Here is a 22821-nt window from a genome sequence, read left to right as displayed (position 1 = left end):
CTATGGGTCTGACCTGGGTATCAGATGGTGATGCTCTGAAAATAGTGTGCCTCACAGGGGTTCTTAGTTACAATGAGCCTCCTTGGTGATTCCTTTTGTGACATGAGTGACTATCCCAAGATTTATTTGTTCGAAAATGTTTGTGAAACAAGCAAATTGTGCCACTTACCCACTATCACCTCCCTCTTTTTTTCTTTGAGCTTTGGCTTAACAGGTTGGGCTGAACTTAGATATGCTGTGTTCATAAACGCACATATAGACTAATAAAGGAGAAAAGTATACAAATGAGTATCACTGATTTTTTTCACTAAAACAAGTAGTATATCTAGGTGTACCTTTTCTTACATATGAGAAGTCGTACTTACATTGTATCAATTTAATATTTATAAAAATAAACAGTTTCAAGTAAACAAAGATCTCACTATTTTGGAGAGCTGGAAAGTTACTTTTGTAATTGCATTAGTCACAATCTCTTGTGTTCTTCCTTTCTAGAAGTAAAATAAAGTTCAATGAAGTAAAAAAGGGTCAGGGCCACAGAGTAAGGCTGAGATGGGACTGGATGGCTTAGAAAGCAACTGACAGGGTCGGCAGGGACCAGAGCTGGCCTCCTCGGGAATGCCACAGTCTTGTCTGGGATATACAGTGATTCCCCACGGTCTAGCAATATGGAAAACTTTTGAGGTGAAACACAGTAGAGTTACATGGACGACCTGAAGGTGGGGTTGGGTAGTCTCAGCCCCAGGTAGAAGATTAACTTAGACCTTGTCAGACACAGTTCTCTCTTGAGTATGTAAAGCCCTGTATGTATGTGTGTTTTAAGTGTGTTTTAATTTCTGTGAATTTTATCAAGTTCTTTCTTCCCCTTTACTAAAGGAGATAGGATTAGGGTCATCATATGGATTTTAATGCATACAAAATACAGTCAGCCCTTTGCCTGCCACACCAGCCTTACTTCACGCCACACTCCCCCTTTCTCACCATTTCAGCCACACTGACTTTCTGTGGGTTCCTCGGCCAGGCTGCCTGCCTTCCCACATCCCACTCCCATCCACGCTCCTCTCACTAATGCCTCCCCATCCTTCAGGTCTCCCAGCTGCAGATCGTGTATTACCTGAATTTTGACTGGAATTGTAGTAAACCCAGAATTAATCATTTCATAACAGTCTGTTTATCAGAAACACTGTGAATTCAAATCATGATACATATATATGATTTTATGTGTATATAAAATTTCATTATTTTCTTTTAGGGGAAGTGGCACTTAAACTTGCCAATGAACTATGTTAAAACTTTTTTAAAATTCACAGCTGTTCTGAGATCTCAGCCAGTTTCATTTCTGACTTTTAAACTGGGAGCAGAGGTATACTTTCATTTTTCACTCTAGCTACTTCAGTATTTGAATTTTTTAAACTGGAAAAAACAAATTGGAGAGAGGCAAAGGAGAGTAAAACATATATTAGCAAACATGTTCTGTCAAATGGTCATAACCCTTCTACTCTTCTTAGTTGCCTCACCTGACACACGCATCTCCTAGGAACCACAGTTCCTCCTAGAAACCACAGTGCTAGAGGAAGAGTCGGCCTGCTGTGGAAATGTAAGTGTGTTGCACATCAGGCTTGACGGTTCCTAGTTTTATAACGAATTCTGAAACTGACTGCAAGATAGGTGAGAGTCCCGTGTGCCCTTCTTGTACATAGGCCCATTGATTGGTACTGGCTCAGGATTTAAGAATTCTTTTGGTTGTGAGGGGGAAAGAAGAACTGATCTTGATGACTTGCCTCTGATTCTCTAGAGCAGAACTTACCTAGGGAATCCCATGCTGTATATCTCGGATTTGGATGATTTAATAAGGGAATATCACATCATATTTGGTAGTACCATTTTCTAGGAATGAGTACTCAGTGCTATCTGATAGTTTGGCAAATATCAGACTTGTAATATGGATATTTGGTTTGCTTTAAAGAAAAATCTGTATTTATACCACTCTTGTTTTCTTCTATAGCCTTTGGAGGTGAGAAGTGGAAAACAAATGTTTTATTAACATCATTTCTTTGTCCTGGGTAAGTGAATTTTTCAAGAATTACTTTCTTAACATAGTTACATGTTAGTCCCCAAATTTTCAGTCCTTGAGTCTTTAATCCTCTGTGTCTCTAAATCATGTACCTAAGAAAGTAAAGTTAATTTTTGAAAAGGGGTAAAATAAATATAAACATTTGCCAAATGATTACCACGTGTCTTATCTGGGGAAAGTACCTTTAGACATGAGAAATGTTTTAATTCCTTCTCTTCAAAGTCTTTCTATTTCTTGGTTTTTAGTGGTCAGTCTGACATGTTGTTCTGTAGGGCTGTATTTAAAGCTTTTGACCCAGTCACGGAAGGAATCCGCACCTGCAGATAGTTCAGGCAAGCATATGTTTTCCTGTTTCTATGCAAAGCATTGCTGCTTTTTAGAGTTTATTTCATTAAATAAACGAATATACGCCAAAAATAGAAAATAAACAGCCTCCACAAATCCAAACAAAACAAAAATCCCTCACTCTCTGGAACGGCTCCTCCTCTCAGTTATCTGATGTGGTTCTGGTCCTAGAAACAGAACCCACTTCCTCCCAAGCCTGCACTTTTCTGGTGGGCGAGAACTGACATGTGAACAGGCTACAGCAATAAAGAAAGCCAAAGATGATGAAGTCTAGAAACCAGAACTGGTCCATTTGCAGGCTAGAAATGCAAGCGTGATGGCAGCAGCATTTTAATACACATTTGGGATAAATATTCTATCACCCCCACCGAAGATTCACAGTCTTCTCGGTTATAGGTTCTATTCAAATGTCTATGCTTTTCTCAAGCCATGTCCTTTGTTTTCTTTCCCTCTGTCAACTCATGAAGGTGTCCTTCTTTACCAAGACTGTGATTTCCTGCAGAATCTCCGAATCTTGCTTTTCATCTTCCATTGCCCCGTTCTCATATGTTCTGCTTAGGTGGTTCTTTTATTCTTCCAGATATGCTCATGTCTCCCCTAAAAAGGGATCATAAGCATCTTCTCCTCTTATTTCTTTCTCATTTCTTTTCTATTCCCAACAAAATGCCTTGAAAAAAATAGTCTATACTCCTTTTTTCTCATTTTCTCGGTAAACATTTGCAGTGTAAATCCACGTCATTCATATTTTTCTCCATCATTTTACTGAAACTTTTAAGTTTGCCATTTTCAAATCTAGAAACCATTTTCTCCCTGCTTCTCTGTATTGTCTAACATTGGAATACTTTCTCCTTGAAACTCCTTCCTTTTTTGGCTTCATAAAAATTTTCCTGTGCTGGTTCTTCTTTTATGTCTCTGATCAACCCTTCTCTGATTGATATTCTTCATCCTACTCTTAACAGTAGGTGTTTACCAGCAGGTAAATAGAGCGTGCTAAGAACTCAAGTATTCAGGGGCAGGGAGACTTGGTGTTCACCTAGGAATAGAAAGATCATTTAATAACAGGAAATCTAGTCATATAATTCTACATAAATAAACACCTGCATATAATTACTGCAACAGATGCAGTAAAATGGCCTTTGATAATATTGAGCATTGTTTTCAGGTTTTAAAAAAATTTAATAAAGAAATGTTTCCTTGTATTAAAAAGAATCTTATCTCTAATTCAGAACCAACATCACTGATAATAAAACATTAGGGACATTCTCAGTAAATCTCTTTCATGACTTGTTATTTAAGTTCTGTTCCTGGTAAAGGAGGAAACAAAAAGGTAGATTTCATCTTATTATTTATAGATGACATTATTTATATACAAAGAACACCAACAAATTTTAACTGTAAAACTTGTAGAATTAATAAAAAGAGTTTGGCAGAATGGCTGGGTATCAACTAATATTCCAAGATCTTAAATATCACCATTAGCCAGTTAAATGTTTTAATGGTAGTGGTAGTTGTGCTGGAAGAGGGCTGTATTCACAGAAAACCTATACAGCGCCTAAAATAACCTCTCAAAGTATGCACAATCCATATGAGAGGCCTACAAGGTTATTAACTCGAAAGAGATGGAAATTCGCCATGTTTCTTGATGAAAAGATCAAGCACCGTGAAGGTGTTTAGCGAGTCCAGTGGCTGCTGGGATGGAGAATACAGAAGTAGGCCCTGTATCCATAGCAGCTTGCTAGATGTGGCACCCTGAGCCAGAGGAACTGTTAGATAAGTGATGCTGGGACAACTGATTCTCTTCATGAAGGGAGAAAGTCGTCAGTTCTAGGTGGAGTCAAACCTAAATGCACCAGGCATAACTACTGTGTGAAAATATGGAAGAGCAGCTTCATGATCCCAGGTTAGGGAAGGCTTTCTTCTCTTAAGCAGAGTGCACAAAGGATAAAGGGGAAAGTGGTTGCACTTAAAAACTGTGTGGGGTAAGTACAGTGATTATTGTATGATTACAACCATATTTTTAAAAATGTATTCAGAAGAAAGACCTAACGGAAATTAACTACACACATTTAGATGTTTGGGTTCAGAAAAAGCCACAGACTGTGACAACAAGACATTTAACAAGGAATTAGTAAGTGGAGTATGTAAATAACTCACATACATGACTTGGCAAGACATGCAGGCCAAGTGAAAACTGAGCAGTGGATGTCAGCAGCCCGTCACAGAAGGTAAAACCAAAAAAGCCAGCAAACACCAGACACTTGCTGCAGTTTTCAATAGGAAATACAAATTAAAACAACAGAATGGACAGTTGCAAGTGTAATGAAAATATGTAAAGAACTGACTTTCATGGGCTGCTAGTAGGAGTTTAAGTCAGGCAAACCCAATCTGAAGAGCAATTGGGTAGTTTCCAGTCGGGTTTTACATTCACACATCCTGTGATGCAGCAATTCCACTTTCTTTGTATATATATTTTAGAAACATAGAAGTTGTAATATTCATTGCATACTACTGTTGCATTTTGTTATCTCTGGTTTTACCCAAAAGCCTGTTGTGTCTTTCAGGATTGTCTTTGCTGACTTCTTTATAATGAATCTGATCCTCTGGGGAGAAGGATCTTCAGCGGCTATTCCTTTTGGGACATTGGTTGCCATATTGGCCCTTTGGTTCTGCATATCTGTGCCTCTGACGTTTATTGGTGCATACTTTGGTTTTAAGAAGAATGTAAGTATATAGGTGTTAACTTAGGTGAATTTTAGCTACAGAAATTAGCATATGCCATCTCAAAAGATATCATAGAAGTGTGTAAAGATGTAAACTTGTCCTTTAGGATCTGGATTTCATAGAATATTTTAAAAATAGTAGTATTATTTAGGAGGTGGTAGAGAGGTTACAGATCTAAACTTAGGTTTCAAAGTTTTTTAAGTAAATAGAAGCTAATATAGATTAATTGGGAAAGAAATGCTAATATAAACTAATGAAAACATTCATTCATTCATTTATTTATTTATTTAGAGATGGAGTCTCATTCTGTCACCCAGGCTGGAGTGCAGTGGCACCATCTCGGCTCACTGCAACCTCCACCTCCTGGGTTAAAGTGATTTTCCTGCCTCAGCCTCCCGAGTAGCTGGGATTACAGGCATGTGCTACCACACCCAGCTAATTTTTGTATTTTTAGTAGAGACAAGGTTTCACCATGTTGGCCAGGCTGGTCTCTAACTCCTGACCTCAGGTGATCCACCTCCCTTGGCATCCCAGAATGCACAAAGCTTAACTAAGTAAGCAGAGAGGGTGGGTTAAGAAGTCACTATAAGAAAAGTGGCTGCAGAGTAAGAGTAGCAAATGTTTGTGATTGATATGTAGCTTTGAAATAAATTGTATCTGCTTGAAATAAATTGTATCTGCTTCCCTGCTAATATTGGATTTTAAGGAAGATCATAATCAGGTTTCAGTCGTTCCTCTGGTTTCTCTCTCACCCTCCAGTTGGCCTTCTCTCACTTTGCTGCCCACTTCTGCCCTCAGGCTAAAAGGGAAAAAAAATGAAATATTATTCTTCCGTCTTACCAGTATCCTTCTTTAACCACACTTCAGTATCCCTGTCCTTCTCTGAAAATATCAAGTCCACAGGGTAAAAGAAAGACTGTGTGTTTAGTACACTTTGTGAGCAGGACCCGGAAGGCCCTGGCAGAAGCTGGTGCTTGTTCCACAGCCTCCACTGCACTTTCATGCCTAGCTGCTGAAGGATTTTTTTAAACAACTTTGGCATTTTGTTTAATTTATGACTTTATACCTCAGAAGTAGTGAATTGACAGGGTTTGAATTTTTTAATTACATTGATTAAATAATTACTTGAAATTCCAAAACTTTGCTGGTTTGAAGTTTATAATATTTCTGTTTAATATCAGCGTGGGAAATAAATAAAAGTTTAAAATGTAAGTATTGGAGAATGATATACATGATTCTCTGCCTGTATACTCATGTATCTACATGTAAAATAATAATCTAGTCTGCGGAAGTATGGTCTGAATGAAAATACCAAGTTTTAAATTTTGATTTATCATCACAAAAACTATAGAAGGATATTTTTGAACTTTTTTACAAGAAAATGAATTTCTACATCTGTACTCTTTTCCCCTCTCACGTGGCTGCTTGTGTACTTCAGGTTCCAGTGATTTTCATACCACCATGTAGTGTCATGAAAGGGAGAATAGTTGAGAACATCACCAACTCCTTATGGTCGTAAAGGTTCATACAGCCATTCGTTGTTGTCTTCATGTTCTTAAGTCTTAGTAAAATTGAGCAATTTTAATAAAGATGACATTGCCCACCTCCAAATAAAAATACATTGACCAAAATTGCAGAACCAGCTGATTTCTTACAGTACATAGGTAATGAAAATGAAAAGCCTAACTCTACCTTTTTATTAACTATTATTTTCCAAGTATTCTCTTATCTCCTGTGTACTTCTTCCTGTGTCTGAAGCCGTTAGTCAGTGGATCACTGCTGGAGACAGTATTAACTTGTTCCAGTAGACAGACCGAGTACTGTACCTGATGGTACCTGGTTGATGGCTTCTAAAGACAAATTTCAATTTGATGTCTTAAGTAGACTTTATTGCCATTAGTGACAGCATGAAAGCTGGAAAAAAGCCGGCAAATAATCTTGTGCAGAGAAGAATGTTTAAGACAGATACATAATTATGAATTCTTCCTTCCTTTCTTTACTGAAGGCCATTGAACACCCAGTTCGAACCAATCAGATTCCACGTCAGATTCCTGAACAGTCGTTCTACACAAAGCCCTTGCCTGGTATTGTCATGGGAGGGATTTTGCCCTTTGGCTGCATCTTTATACAGCTTTTCTTCATTCTGAATAGTATTTGGTAAGCTAAGGACAAAGTCTTCTCATTCTTATTACCGTTGTATGTAATATTTGCTTTTTGTTTGTTTTTATGGGTTACTATTTGTATCCTATAAATGTAGACAGTTCTTCAGTAACCAGAAATCTTAAAAGCCAAAAGCTTATTTTTATCTTTTCTATGTGGGAAGAAGAACAGTAGTGGTAACAGTTAGTATAATATGAATTGAAGGCTTGTTAATTCTTACTCTTCCTTAATTCTTATTACTTCATTCTCAGAACTCTGTGAGGTGAGTGTTAGCCCCATTTTACAGAGATGTAAATGAGGCTTTGTAAGTTGAGTAATTTGCCTTGTTACACAGCAACCCTGTGACAGAGAATTCACCGAAGTTTCTCCAAACCTGTGTTCCTAACTAACCTGCACTGCTCCGGAGAAGATCCTCTGAGCACTTGTTGGAGGGGATTGATGAAGGGATTGGTCTAGATGACCTGCAGAGTCCTTTCCAATTCTCAGATGCCTTCATTCTCCGATTCCTTGTTCACATGTAAAAACTCATAATAGTCATTTTGAGCCATTCCGTGTGTGTGTATATATATAGTGTTATATCATGATTGTTAGTGGATCACACTGACATATGTTACAGAAAGTACCAAGGTTGGAGGTTACAGAAAATTAGAACTAAATTTGAGGCTTTTGGTGATTGGAACATATCTTTCCTTCTCAATTGTTATATTAATTTTCCAAATTCAACTGGTTTTATTATATGTGATAAGAAACGGTTACCTATTCTTAGTTGGCTCTGTCTTTTCAGTCAGTGTTTATCAAATATGTCTGGCTCACCAGGAGATGAGTAGACTAGCCATATGTGAACAAGTAGAAGTTTCAGGCCTCCCTGAGCAGGAAGGTAAAGTCCAGTGACACTGACATATCCTTCCTACTCCTCCCCTTCCCCACCCCATCACCATCCCAACCTGTGATAATTCGTCTTGTTCGGTTAGTTGAGAGAAAAAGCAAACCTTTTCAGTTCAAGAAGAATGAAAAGATTGTGTTATGTGCGGTGTCAAATTGAAAATATGTATAGTTTCATCTTGACGTGTTTGATTACAGGTCACACCAGATGTATTACATGTTTGGCTTCCTATTTCTGGTGTTTATCATTTTGGTTATTACCTGTTCTGAAGCAACTATACTTCTTTGCTATTTCCACCTATGTGCAGAGGTATGTATTAGCAGTATTCACTTATGTTAATTTGTAGACAGTATTTATAACTTTGGCATATTGCAATTTGTATATTGTTAAAATAATTTCTGTAGATGTATGTTTATTATGATAGACATTGACCTATATTCCTAAATCAAATGCAACCTTCTTTAGGATTAAGATATCCCGGTTCAGTGTATTTAGTTAGAGATTACTATTAGAGACTTTAACATGTTAATTTTCCAGAAATAGTAAGTTGTGCTAACTTTTCACTGTTGTTTTTTAACCAACTTAAAAATTAATACTCTTGTGATATAAATATATATATCATGCCTGAGATAAAAGAATATAAAATAATATATTAAAAACAAATTTAGACTGAACATTTAATAGAAGTAAACTAGTAAGAAAATTCATTAAAAAGTTTCTATAATCACATTATAATAAGTTCTCTTCATGGCAGCACCAAAATGATAGTATCCTTATGTAATAGTAGAGTTGAATTTTAAAGATTTAGGTTGTGTTAAATCTATTATTTAATATGTATTGTCTATATTGGAGAAAAATCTAACTTTATTAAACTTGGTATGTTATTCAAAAAATTGAGGTTAAATTTACATAACAGAAAATGAACCATTTTGAAGTGGACAGTTTAATGACACTTACAACATTTACAGTGTTGTGCTACCACCACCTCTGTTTAGTTCCAAAATATTTTTATCACCCCTAATTAAAGCCCTATACTTGCTAAGCAGTTACTCCTCATTCCTCGCTTCCCCTAGGCCTTAGCAACCAACAGTCTGCTTTCTGTCTGTTTTGCCTGTTCAGACATTTCTTATAAATTGAATCATATAATATGTGACCTTTTGTGTGTGGCTTCTTTGACTTAGCATGTTTTCAGGGTTCATCATATTGTGGTATGTATAGTAGTACTTCATTCCTTTCTTTTTTTGTTTTTTTTGAGACGGAGTCTCGCTCTGTCGCCCAGGCTGGAGTGCAGTGGCATGATCTCGGCTCACTGCAAGCTCTGCCTCCCGGGTTCACGCCATTTTCCTGCCTCACCCTCCCGAGTAGCTGGGACTACAGGCACCCGCCACTACTCCTGGCTAATTTTTTTGTATTTTTAGTAGAGACGGGGTTTCACCATGTTAGCCAGGATGGTCTGGATCTCCTGACCTTGTGATCCACCCGCCTCAGCCTCCCAAAGTGCTGGGATTACAGGTGTGAACCACCGCACTCGGCCACTTCATTCCTTTTTATGGCAGAATGATAAATTTGTTTATCCATTTGTCCATTGATGGGCATTTGTATTGTTTCTACTTTTTGGCTGTTGTGAATAGTGCTGCTGTGAACATTCATGTACAAGTGTTCATTTGCGTACCTGTTTTTGGTTTTGAGGTATATATCTAGGAGTGGAATCACTGGGTCATGTGGTAGTTCTGTTCAATTTTTTAAGGAACTACCAAACTTTTCCACAGTGGTTGTGCCATTTTACATTCCCACCAGCAATGTACAAAGGTTCTAATTCTCCACATCTTTGCCAACACTTACCTTCCATTTTTGAAAAAATTGTAGCTGTCCTCGTGGGTGTGAAGCGGTGTCTCATTCTGGTTTTGATTTGCATTTCTGCAGTGACTAATGATGAGCATTTGTACTTGTGTTTGTTAGCCATTTGTATTTCTTCTTTGGAGAAATAGCCATTCAAGTCCTTTGCCTATTTTTAAATTTGTCTTTTTGTTGAGTTGTAAGAGTTTATTTATTTATTCTGGATAGTAGATCTTTATTAGATTGTTATTTGCAGTTCTGGTTCTATAGGTTATCCTTTTCACTTTCTTGATAATGTCCTTTGCACAGAAGTTTTAAATTTTGATGAAGTCAGATTTATCTATTTTTTTTCTTCTGTTGCTTATGCTTTTGGTGTCATATCTAAGAATGATTGTCAAACGAGGGCTGAGTATGGTGGTTCACGCCTATCTGTAATCCCAACACTTTGGAAGGCTGAGGCGGGAGGATCGCTTGAGCCCAGGAGTTTGAGACCAGTCTGGGCAACATAGTGAGATCTTGTCTCTATAAAAAATAACAAAATTAGCTGGATGTGGTGGCTTACTTGGGAGGCTGAGGTGGACAGATCACTTGAGCCCAGGAGATCTAGGCTTCAGTGAGCCATGATTGCACCACTGCACTCCAGAACCGGGGTGGCAGAGTGAGACCCTGTCCCCCTCCCCCCACCAAAAAAAAAAGAATTATTGTCAAATTCGAGGTTATGAAGATTTACCCCCATATTTTCTTCTGAGATTTATAGCTTTACCTCATGTGTTTAAGTTATTGATCCATTTTGAGTTAGCTTTTGTATTTTGTGTGATGTAGTGTCCAGCTACATTATTTGACATATGGATATCCAGTTATCCAGCACCATTTGTTGAACAGGCTGTTCTTTCCTTATTTAATGGTCTTGGCAACCTTGTCAAAAATCAATTGACCATAGATGTATGGGTTTATTTCTGGACTCTCAATGCTATTCCAGTGATCTATATGCTTTCCTTAGGCCTGTACCACACTACTTTGATTACTATGGCTTTGTAGTAAGTTTTGAAATAAAAAAGACTGAGTCCTCCAGCTTTGTTCTTTTTTAAGATTGTTTTGACTATTTGGAGCCCCTTGCAATTCCATTTGAATTTGAGGATTGACTTTTCCATATCTGCAGAAATTGAATCGTTGGATTATTGGAATTGTGACAGGTATTACATTGGATCTGTAGATCATTTTGAAGAGTATTGCTGTCTTAACAATGTTTAGTCTAACAGTACATAAACACGGGATGTCTTTCCATTTGCCTAGGTCTTCTGTCATTTCTTTCAGCAGAATTTTAGAGTTTTCATTGTGCAAGTCTTCCACTTCCTTGGTTGAATTTATTCCTAGGTATTTTATTCTTTTGGGTGCTATTTTAAATGGAATTGGGTTTTTAAATTTCCTTCTCAGATTACTCATTGCTGGTGTGTAAAAACACAACCAACTTTTGTATGTTGATCTTTTACCCTGCAATTTTGCTGCATTTGTTGATTACCTGTTGCATTTATTGATTAGCTGTTGCATTTTGTGTGTGTGTGTGCGCGTGTGCATGTGTGTATTTTTAGGATTTTCTAATCTTAGTTTGCTTTTTGAATGTATTTATTTTTCACATATTCCAAAGGGCAAGAGAGATAGTGAAGTGTTCTCTTTTAAAAGATCTTCTATTAAGCTATAAGCCACTTAAAAGCAAGAAGAGCTATTTTAATCATCTGCCTTGTTTAAATTATGTTAGTAATAAGTGAAATTGGATTCCAACCAGGCCTGAATAGAATAATCTTCTTCTTAATACAGAGTTGACCAGACTTTAATATAATATTAATGTCAAACCCTGTAAGTAAGTTGTAAGCTATTTGTACATTGGTTTTCTTCAGGAAGAATAAATTTTGAAATACAACCTAATGCTTTATTATTCATAAACAGTTTAAGCTGCTTCCAAACATTTTTAGCCAGTTTTTAAGCAGTCGCACCAAAGACAATGGGCACTTCTTAGCACCTTTAGTGAGGAGAGAGGAATGGGTGAAGTTCAATAGGAGAAAGAGCCTGGAACTGATAGCAGAAATTAGATTGGGGGCTGTCTCATTTATTATGCTTGCTTTGAACCTTAGTTAACTACATCTTATCTATTAATTGGAATGTAATTCTTGTTCTTTTTTCTTTACTACCTAGGATTATCATTGGCAATGGCGTTCATTCCTTACCAGCGGCTTTACTGCAGTTTATTTCTTAATATATGCAATACATTACTTCTTTTCAAAACTGCAGATCACAGGAACAGCAAGCACAATTCTGTACTTTGGTTATACCATGATAATGGTTTTGATCTTCTTTCTTTTTACAGGTAAAATTAGAATTTAAGTGATTATTTTTATTTTGTAAGTTTTTAGACAAATAATTTATAAATGTTTATCTTTTTTAAAACTCATGAAGGCTTATTCTGTTAGTGCTCCTGTATTTAGTCCTCCTCTCAACTAGGCATAGTTTGGTCTGCCCACCTGTGAGTTGCATAAAGATGATGAAACAGAAGCCGGGAGAAGAAGGCTAAACAGGGTCATAGTTGTGGTAAAGGTTCAGGGACATGTGGGCCAGTACAGCTCATGGTTTTCCTCTGTTAACCTCTTAAAGGTACACACAGTCTTTTTTTTTTTCCCCCCTACTTCAGAAATGGGGTAGAAGCTATAGTGACTTAAGTTTAGGACTAAGTAGAAACTGAGGAGGTGAAGTCAAGATGAGACTGAGAGTAGGTCGGGGATATCAAGGAAAGATAATGGGACATTCCTTAATCTAGAAGATTTTATCTCCACTTTAAAATTCAAGCACTGAATAGGATATAGTGTGTATTATATTGGTATTAATTTTGTATGTATATATAGCTTCTCTATCTTAACTAGATAAAGGTTTTCTGTATCTCAGAGCCCAGGGTGCTTGGTAAACATTTGTGGCGTGAGTGACTGAACTTAAAAAAAGAATTATAGCACCTTTCTTTGTCACAAGTAATACTGCACAAAGTGTGCATCTGAAATTTTAGCTCATCATGCATGTTATGGAAGAAAATACAGGAGCCAAAAAGAAAAAAAAATTTTTTTTTTTCCCAATTAAACCTGTTCTGCTTTTCACTCATCTGTTGGCATGTCAGAGCCTGGAGTCGGGTTTTGAAGCGTCTGTGCTGCTGTCTCAGGTTTAAGGCACTTACATCGATTCTGTATTCCAGGTCATTGATCAGACATGGTGGGGTGCGTGTCTTGGATCTATGTGATAGATTTAGGTCCAGAGCTGTAAATTTTAATAAATCATCTATAAAGTAGCAGTAGCCAGTGAAACAAGGAATAACTATTTTTGTGCCCTGTGTGTCCATAAATGCATATAGAGAATAATTTATTCCTAGCCTACACACAAAAACTAATGATCACTATGAAAATCTGTTGTTTTTCCAGGCATATCATACAGAAAATGATAGCTTAACCATCACCTAAATTTTATTGATGTTGATTTTTTTTTTTTGAAGTGGAGTCTTGCTCTTGTCACCCAGGCTGGAGTGCAGTGGTGCAATCTCGGCTCACTGCAACCTCTGCCTCCCAGGTTCGAGTGATTCTCCTGCCTCAGTCTCCCGTGTAGCTGGGATTAGAGGTGCGTGACCACCACGCCTGGCTAATTTTTGTATTTTTAGTAGAGATAGAGTTTCACCATGTTGGCCAGGCTGGTCTCGAACCCCTGACCTCAGATGATCTGCCCACCTTGGCCTCCCAAAGTGCTTGGATTATAGGCGTGAGGCACTGCACCTGGCTAAGTTTGATTTTTAAAGTGTTACATTTTCATTCATTCAGAGTTGAGTTTTGTAATCTGAATTATGGAGCCACATCCCAATTGAACCAACCAGTTAAACCAGTGACTTATAGTGTGTTTCACTTTCTTCAATTTTATTTTTCCTTTAGTGAACAGGTGGAAGGGTTCTGGATAAGGGAGTAGTGAGCCCTTTAAATGCCTTACCTTTCTCTAAAATAGGGTATGGTCTGTATTTGCTTCAGAACTCCAAAGCAATGCCATTTTACTGTATTTATGTCAATCCATTTTACAAAACAGAAGTAATTATTCTGTCACAAAAGGAAAGAAGCCACTTTTAGTATGTACATATATTCCACATTAAGAACAAAATTGGCTGGGCGCGGTGGCTCACACCTGTAATCCCAGCACTTTGGGAGGCCAAGACAGTGCATCACGAGGTCAGGAGATTGAGACCATCCTGGAGGTGAAACCCCGTCTCTACTAAAAATACAAAAATTTAGCTGGGCATGGTGGCGGGCGCCTGTAGTCCCAGCGACTCGGGAGGCTGAGGCAGGAGAATGGCGTGAACCTGGGAGGCGGAGCTTGCAGTGAGGCGAGATCGCGCCACTGCACTCCAGCCTGGGCGACAGAGCGAGACTCCGTCTCAAAAAAAAAAGAACAAAGTTAAGTAACTAAACTTAAGTTTCTTAGAATTGCCTGGATAGTGATTAAATGTTTTTCTCATCTTAAAATATTGTTTGTCATCTTGAAATTTATGCAAGTAAGTACAAGGTTATATAAATATATTGATGTTTTCATTATTGCTTTTCTGAAATTAACCCCAATCCTAATCTGAATAATAACCCTTTGGAGTATGCAAAAGGTATATTTATATGTTCTCCAAAACACACATCAGTGCCTTGCACAAAGTAGGGCCTCAATACATATACAATGTAAGGATGGATATAATGATGTTTGTAATTTCCCACGGTAATGTCCCATGTATAGTCTCTTGATTTAGAAAATCTCCTTTAATATTGTCTCTGAGTACTGCATTTAAAACAATGGTGAAAACCATTGAGACTTTAAGTGTAAAATTTATACAAGGACTATTTATAGCACCTTATGTGTGCATGTGGAAGGAGTACTATGCTTGAAGTCAGAAAAAACGCATTTGAATTCTGGCCACAAATACCATCCATGTGACCATGAGACAGTCACTTAACCCCTTTGAACCTCATTTTTGTCTCATTGAAAGAGTGTCCCCAGGATGGGGAACATCACACACCGGGGCCTGTTGTGTGGGGGAAGGGGGAGGGATAGCATTAGGAGATATACCTAATGTAAATGACGAGTTAATGGGTGCAGCACACCAACATGGCACTTGTATACATATGTAACAAACCTGCACGTTGTGCACATGTACCCTAGAACTTAAAAGTATAATTTAAAAAATGAAAAAAAAAGAACACTTAATGATCTATTAATAAAGTTCTTGAGACAGCAAAAAAAAAAAAAAAAGAGTTTTTATCAGGAATGAATACTTCATCATCATCTGTCTTCCCAGTACTGAGATAATTATGACTATCCTCCTAGCTATTCATGATAAATATTATTAATGTATTTTATATCATAAAACCATATTTTCTGTTCTAACTCTACCTGATTTGACTGTAGAGTTTTTTTCATATATGAAAATAAACATTAGCTAATTTTGCTTAACTAAAAAAAAAAAAAAAAAAAAAAAAAAACCGTGTGTCCCCATCTAGCGTTCAAATTCTTTGGAATCTCGACTGATACCTGAAAATCAAGCCATACATTGTTTTCATGAATTATCTCATTTACTCTACATAACAGTCTATGGAGGCAATGAGGACAGACAAATTTCTCTCTAGTTAACATGGTAAATGGGCTTGGAGATGTCAGTGGACTTGCCCAAGGATGATACACACAGTTCATGACAGAGCTGCTGTGTTCTCTGCTGCCACGCTGTCTCTCATTTTCAGCTAGGATGCAGTTCTGTTATTATCCTAATCATGTCACTTTTAACATTATGTAAAAACTTACTGAGTTACTTTATTATAATTCTTTGAAGACTGATAACTTCCAATAACTGTACTTAGAAAATATCCCCATTTAATCATTATTTGAACCTGTTTTAATGTATTCATCTCATACCTTAAAAAATTCTAGTAGCATTTTCCATTTTGTTATAAAATATTCTTAAATAGGAAAGGACAGTTGACATCCTTCAGTCTTTTCTATGTAGTAAGGAAAATAATGTGTATTGTAGAAAGCTTAGGTAATCTTAGAGTAGAAAAAAATTCTATCAGTTTTTGTAAGAAACTTGATGTGGTCGTATATTTTTCAGACGTGCTCATAGATCTGTAATATATTCCTGGCGGGTAATAGTTTATAGTTTTGGGACTTTTTTAAGGAACCAGTCATTGTAAGTCTGTATTTTTGTGTAAAGTATGACACTTCCTTTGAAAAAGGGTTTATTTTTATTTTTTCTCTTATAGGAACAATTGGCTTCTTTGCATGCTTTTGGTTTGTTACCAAAATATACAGTGTGGTGAAGGTTGACTGAAGAAGTCCAGTGTGTCCAGTTAAAACAGAAATAAATTAAACTCTTCATCAACAAAGACCTGTTTTTGTGACTACCTTGAGTTTTATCAGAATTATTGGCCTAGTAATCCTTCAGAAACACCGTAATTCTAAATACACCTCTTCCCACATACCTTTCCCCCATGAGATGTGTCTTCAACACTATAAAGCATTTGTATTGTGATTTGATTAAGTATATATTCGGTTGTTCTCAATGAAGAGCAAATTTAAATATTATGTGCATTTGTAAATACAGTAGTTATAAAATTTTCCATACTTCTAATGGCAGAATAGAGGAGACCATGTTAAATAATACTGATGAAAGGCAGGACACAGGATTGTAAATAGGATTTTCTAGGCTCGGTAGGCGGAAAGAATTATTTTTCTTTGAAGGAAATGACTTTTTATCATGGTAATTTTGAAGGATGATTCCTGTGATGTGTTCACCAGGGGAATGTGGCTTTTAAAGAAAATCTTGTATTGGTTGTAACTGTTCATATCTTCTTACTTTTCTGTGTTGACTTCATTATTCCCATGGTATTGGCCTTTTAAACTATGTGCCTCTGAGTCTTTCAATTTATAAATTTGTTATCTTAATAAATATTATAAAAATGTCTTCATTGCATCATTACCTATTATATGTTCAAGGAGGTTCTGTAAATACAGATCTATTTACCAAGGGTGTTTTGAAATGATTTATACTATGTTATCAGGTTTTACTGGATTTTGTTAATGTAACACTTTCTGAGTTTGGATCTGAATGGAATTTCAGTGTTTAAGGCATTGTCTAAAATGTTCGCTGTGGGGCAGTAGAGGAGGCTGAAGTCCTGCGTATCTAGGCAGATGGATTATCCACAAGTACTTAAGGTGGGCCTTACTGCATTGTCATCAAGGAGCTTCTAGTTTTGACTTGTTTTTCAAAATACAGTATTTTAAGTCAGGTTTTATTACCTATACATTAGCAGTGACTAGCAAGTCTTCATCTTTAGGATTTCATTGTTTTAATTTAATTTCACAAACAGTTTTACTTCTAAGAGTTAAGAAATGCACTGTCTTTCACATTCATCTCATATAGGCATGTGGGGTGATTCAGAAATATCAGTCTGCTTGTATCCGTGAGCATATTCATTTGTATTTTAGGGTCTCTGCTTGCTGCTTAGGAGAGCAAATCAGATACTGTCATTAAACTTACAACTGAAATTACTAGCTGTCACTTACATGATGTTGCTGGGTTCTTACTGAATTTTTTTTTTTTTTTTTTGAGACAGAGTTTCGTTCTTGTTGCCCAAGCTGGAGTGCAATGGCGTGATCTCAGCCCACCACAACCTCTGCCTCCCGGGTTCAAGCGATTCTCCTGCCTCAGCCTCCCGAGTAGCTGGGATTACAGGCATGTGCCACCACATCTGGCTAATTTTGTATTTTTAATAGAGACGGGGTTTCTCCATGTTGGTCACACTGGTCTCGAACTCCTGATCTCAGGTGATCCGCCCGCCTTGGCCTCCCAAACTGCTGGGATTACAGGTGTGAGCCACCACACCCGGCCTTACTGAATAATTTTATGTCACTGTCCTTTTTTAAGAAAACGGACCTGTTGGTTTTGAAGAGTGAAGGAGGAGCTTTGGTCATTTTTAATATGGAGTATTTAAGATAGAAGAGTTTCTTTTCAGTTTTATTTTATGTATCTCTTGTATTTATTTTTTATGGGTGGAGTTCACCCTTAGTATTTATGGGAGATTGGTTCCAGGACCCTTTTGGTTACCAAAAATGCATGGATGCTCAAGTCCTTGGTATAAAAATGTGTGTCCAATTAGGACAAATAAATTTGCAAATAATCTGTGTACATCCTCCCATGTACTTTAATCATCTCTAGTTTCCTTACAATACCTAATACAATGTAAGTGCTCTGTAAATACTTGTTATACTCTATTTTCCATTTGTATTTTTATTGCATTCGTTTGTTAAAATTTATTTTCAAGCATTTTTGATCTGCTGTTACTGAAATCTGCATATGCAGAACCCTCAGATAAGGAAGGCCAACTGTGATTCTCTTAAGGAGCTGTTGAGATAGGCTGGTTGACTCAACAGAGAGAAGAAGGTTTTACTTTTTAAAAATTCTGATTCAGATACCAGATTAGTTTTTATTGACCAAAGTTAAGTTTCTTCAATTTTAGTTTTCCTTTAGTGAACAGTTAGCTTGGTGATTTAAAAGTCAGCTGATTGATTTGGTGTAACTTTTTCTTCTTTTTGTTTTGTTTTTTTTTTTGTGAGATGGAGTTTTGCTCTCGTTGCCCAGGCTGGAGTGCAGTGGCATGATCGGGGCTCACTGCAACCTCTGCCTTCCGGGTTCAAGTGATTCTCCTGCCTCAGCTCCCGGGGCAGCTGAGATTACAGGCACCCACCACCGCGCCCAGCTCAATTTTTGTATTTTTAGTAGAGATGAGGTTTCACCTTGTTGGCCAGGCTGGTCTCGAACTCCTGACCTCAAGTGATCCACCCCCGGAACCTCGGCCTCCTGAAGTGCTGAGATTACAGGCGTGAGCCACCGCGCCTGGCGTTTTTCTTCATGTATTTAAGTGATCGTATTTCACACGTAAACAGTGGAGAGGCAATTGGGAAAATGAAATTGGAGGGTTAAAAGAAAAGACTTAGGAGGCAGGAAAGCGGAGGAAAGAGACAGTGACAAGGAAGGCGAGCCAAGTGAGGAGGGCGGTGGAGAAAAGACGCCTCTCCAGGGCTTGGATCCCGCTGTCCTGAGGGGTGCGCTGCTGTGGCTTTCCCAGAAAGTTCTCCAGGAAAGCATCCCTCGGCATGGCAGGCGGTTAGAAGCAGCGGTCCGTCTCCTTAGTTTGAGTATATCCCAGGACAGAAACAGTTGTGTTGCGCATGTTGTGAGACCCCAGTGACCACGAATCCCGGGGAGACGTCTTCTCCATGAGTGATGATAGCCACAGGCAGCTGCGAAGGAGGGGGACGTGTAGCCAAGACCGGGAAACGAGGTTACTGCAGTGTTTTCCTGCTGGAGAAATGGCCTTCTGCCATTCCCATGCCTTCTGTCTGCCCAGGTCATTTCTAGAGACCCAGCCGTGCTGCAGGGCCGTCCTGCTCGCTAGCTAAGGGCAGCATTCTGTCTGCAACTGCCTCCTTGCCCGCCACATCAAGGCGGCCCCCCAGGCTTTCAGGCAGCACCCCAACTCCCTGGTGTCTCCCACAGTTTCTCCAACTGTGCTTTCACCTCGAGCCTAGTTACAGCCTCACCCCGCTTTCTTCCTGTCTATTCGAGAGTCTTTACTTTCCCTTCTGTGTTCAAACCTTCCCTCCATGCTTTCCATTTTAAAACACATCCAACTTTCTGCTAGATTTTTGTTTGTTTGTTTTGTTTGTTTGTTTTTAATGAAAACAACTCGTGTGACGCATTTCTCCCTCTTCTTGCCTCTCCCACCTGGCTTTGCCATCGGCTTCTTGCTTTCCGAGGATTCTGCTGGGAACCTTGTTGCCGAGCTCTCCAGCGCCCCCATCAACTGGTCCAGCCCTAATTTTACCAGCTCCTTGGAAACCTTGTGCTGAAAGCCGTGTTCCTCATAGTCTGGGTCTGAACCTTCCGCATAGAATCCCAAGGAGATTGTCACAAATATGTCCTTGCCCTGCACGTGTTCTGGAGAAGTGCATTAAAACGGGAGACGCTGCTTACCCACTTCTCTTCCCTGCAGTTCCTCCTCTGTCACAGTCTCCTTTGGGGGCTCCACTTCTGCCCCCAGCGGGAGTTGCTGCCGCCCTATTCCATCTTTCCCCCTTTGACCTACTTCTTACTTGGTGTTCTCTGTCCAGTTTCACTCTCGTGTTTAGTCATCGCCTCCATCTCCAGTCACAGCACCTGCTTGCTGCACAGCCTGCGAGGTCCTCGCGAACACTAAGCTCATGGTGTACAAAAGAGTGCACCTGCCCTCCGTCCCCAGCTGCCGCTCCCCCAGAGGCCCGGAGGGGCCGTTAGCTGCTTCATCCCCTGAGCGGAGCTTCACAGGTCCCCTGGGTGCCCCTTTCAGTCAGTCACCGAGTATCCTCCAAGTCCTCAGATCCGTGACTTCCTGCCCGCCCCCTCCACCCCTGGCGCCTGCGGTGACATCCTCCTGGACCGCTGCAGCGACGCTTGCTGGTTCCCTGCTCTATGCATGTTCCTCTGCAGGGAAACCTAGAGCTGCCACAAACCACACACCTGTGCTGTCCACCTCCCTCCGTGACCCAAGCCATCCAACTCAAACCACTTGCTCATGTCTATCCAGGAAATTAGAAAAAGCCCTACTTGGCCGGGCGCGGTGGCTCACGCCTGTAATCCCAGCACTTTGGGAGGCCGAATCGGGCGGATCACCTGAGGTCAGCAGTTCGAGACCAACCTGGGCAATATGGTGAAACCCTGTCTCTACTAAAAAATACAAAAACTAGCTGGCCATGGTGACGGGCGCCTGTAATCCCAGCTATTCTGGAGGCTAAGGCAGGAGAATGACTTGAACCCAGAAAGCAGAGGTTGCAGTGAGCCAGGATCAAGCCGTTGCACTCCAGCCTGGGTGACAAGAGCAAAACTACATCTCAAAAAAAAAAAAAAAAAGAAAAAGCCCTCCTAAAGGTGTGACGAAAGCGTAAAAATTATAATCTTAAAACTTCTTAAAACACATAGAAGCGGTTAAGGGCTTCCTTAAGCAAACTACTTCAGACATTGGTCATATAAATTTGTTTTAATACACAAATTCAGTTGCACATTGGAATTTGTAACAGATTTTGGTGACAAGTGAAGAAAACCTAAAAGTCTTTCAAATGTAGCTGCTTCAAAGTTCTGGACCACATGAGTCTCACGTTGTCAAAAGCCTTGTTTCAGACCTGGTAAAAATATCAAGACAAAGCATTTTAATATAGATCTGTTTTAGGGGTGTGTGTGTCTATGTTTAGAAACAGGGTCTCACTCTTGCCCAGGCTGGCGTGCAGTGGTGCAATCACAGCTCACTGTAACCTCAGCCTCCCAGACTCAAAGCAGTCCTCCTGCCTCAACCTTTCAAGTAGATGGGACTACAGGCCACCACTCCTGGCTTAGTTTGTTTTAATACATGTATTAGTTTGCAAGGGCTGCCATAATAAAGTACCACAGACTGGGTGCCTTAGACAACAGAAATGTATTTTCTTATGTTCTGGATGCTGGAAGTCCAAGCGCAAAGTGTCTGCAGGTCTGGTTTCTCCTGAGGCTTGCAGACAGCCACTTCTCCCTGTCCCTCTGTCTTCACATGGTCTTTTCTCCACGCATGCACATCCCTGGTGTCTCTGTGTGTGTCCAAATTTCCTCCTATGAGGACACCAGTCAGACTGATAGAGCCCACCTGTAATACATATGACCCCATTTAACCTGAGCCACCTCTTTACAGGCCCTATCTTCAAACACAGTCACATTTGGAAGTACTGGGAGTTAGGGCTTCAAATATGAATTTTAGGAGGACACAATTTGGCCCATAATAATGCACTTCCTTCTAAAGATGCTGTATTAACTGAGAACAACAGGATTCTTTTTTTCTTTACCAGAATCCTTTCGGCAGTAAAGTCAAAACCATCCACTAACCCAAGCGCCACAGGGAATTCACTCTAAGATCACTGTTATGTCGGTGACCCCCGCCGGAAGGAACTCAGTGTCTAGCATCTGGGGTGGCACTCCTCTGACCAGGGCCCCCACACCTGACAGACAAAGCCTGGAGAGTAAAAAGGCAACAAGGGTATTGGCGCCATAATGAGGCCTCTGCAAGCAACTGCAGAATTATACCCCACGGAGGATAAAGGGTTTTTTCCTGGGCTACGTTTATGTTCTATAATCAGATAATTGTTTTATTTGAGAAGTCTTGCTTTTGATATGACCAAAATTGCTCAGGAAAAAAAAAAGGCGGGCTTGAGGGGGTGGATGCAATGGCTCATGTCTGTAATCCTAGCACTTTGGGAGGCTGAGGTAGGAGGATTGCTTGAGCCCAAGAGTTTGAGACTGGCCTGGGCAACAAAGTGAGACCCCACTGCTACAAAAAAAAAAAAAAAAAAAATCGGCATGATTGCATGTACCTGTGGTCCCAGTACACAGGAGTCTGAGACAGGAGGATCACTCGAGCCCAGGAAGTGAATGCTGCAGTGAGCCCTGATTGCACCACTGCACTCCAACCTGGGCGACAGAGTGAGACCCTGCCTCAAAAAAATAAAAATAAATAAATAAAAAATCTCAGCTGTTTGGAAAGGTTTTTAAAACCTTTTAAAACCCTCAGAAATAAAGGTCTCTCCCTATGAATAGCAGGACATTCTGGGACTTCATTAATATATAAATGTATGTCATTAAGAAAATGTTTTCTCTGGCTGGGCAAAGTGGCTCATGCCTGTAATCCCAGCACTTTGGGAGGCTGAG

General features: G+C 39.2%; 1 protein-coding gene across 1 annotated transcript in view; it reads left to right on the top strand.

Annotated features, from left to right (window-relative positions):
• Positions 1-17022, top strand: part of TM9SF2 (transmembrane 9 superfamily member 2) — a 72462-nt gene extending 55440 nt beyond the window's left edge. Inside the window, exons 12-17 of the mRNA XM_011993795.1 lie at positions 2003-2060; positions 4978-5137; positions 7143-7294; positions 8378-8489; positions 12207-12378; positions 16322-17022. Of these exons, the coding sequence (XP_011849185.1) occupies positions 2003-2060; positions 4978-5137; positions 7143-7294; positions 8378-8489; positions 12207-12378; positions 16322-16389 (722 nt within the window). The 3' untranslated portion in view covers positions 16390-17022. The remainder of the gene's footprint in view (positions 1-2002; positions 2061-4977; positions 5138-7142; positions 7295-8377; positions 8490-12206; positions 12379-16321) is intronic.
• Positions 17023-22821: the final 5799 nt, after the last annotated feature.

Source organism: Mandrillus leucophaeus, unplaced genomic scaffold (genome assembly GCF_000951045.1).
Source record: "Mandrillus leucophaeus isolate KB7577 unplaced genomic scaffold, Mleu.le_1.0 Scaffold434, whole genome shotgun sequence".
In the NCBI taxonomy this organism is placed as follows: Eukaryota; Metazoa; Chordata; class Mammalia; order Primates; family Cercopithecidae; genus Mandrillus; species Mandrillus leucophaeus.
Note: the sequence above shows the minus strand (reverse complement) of the source record. Positions and strands in the feature narration are given on the sequence as shown.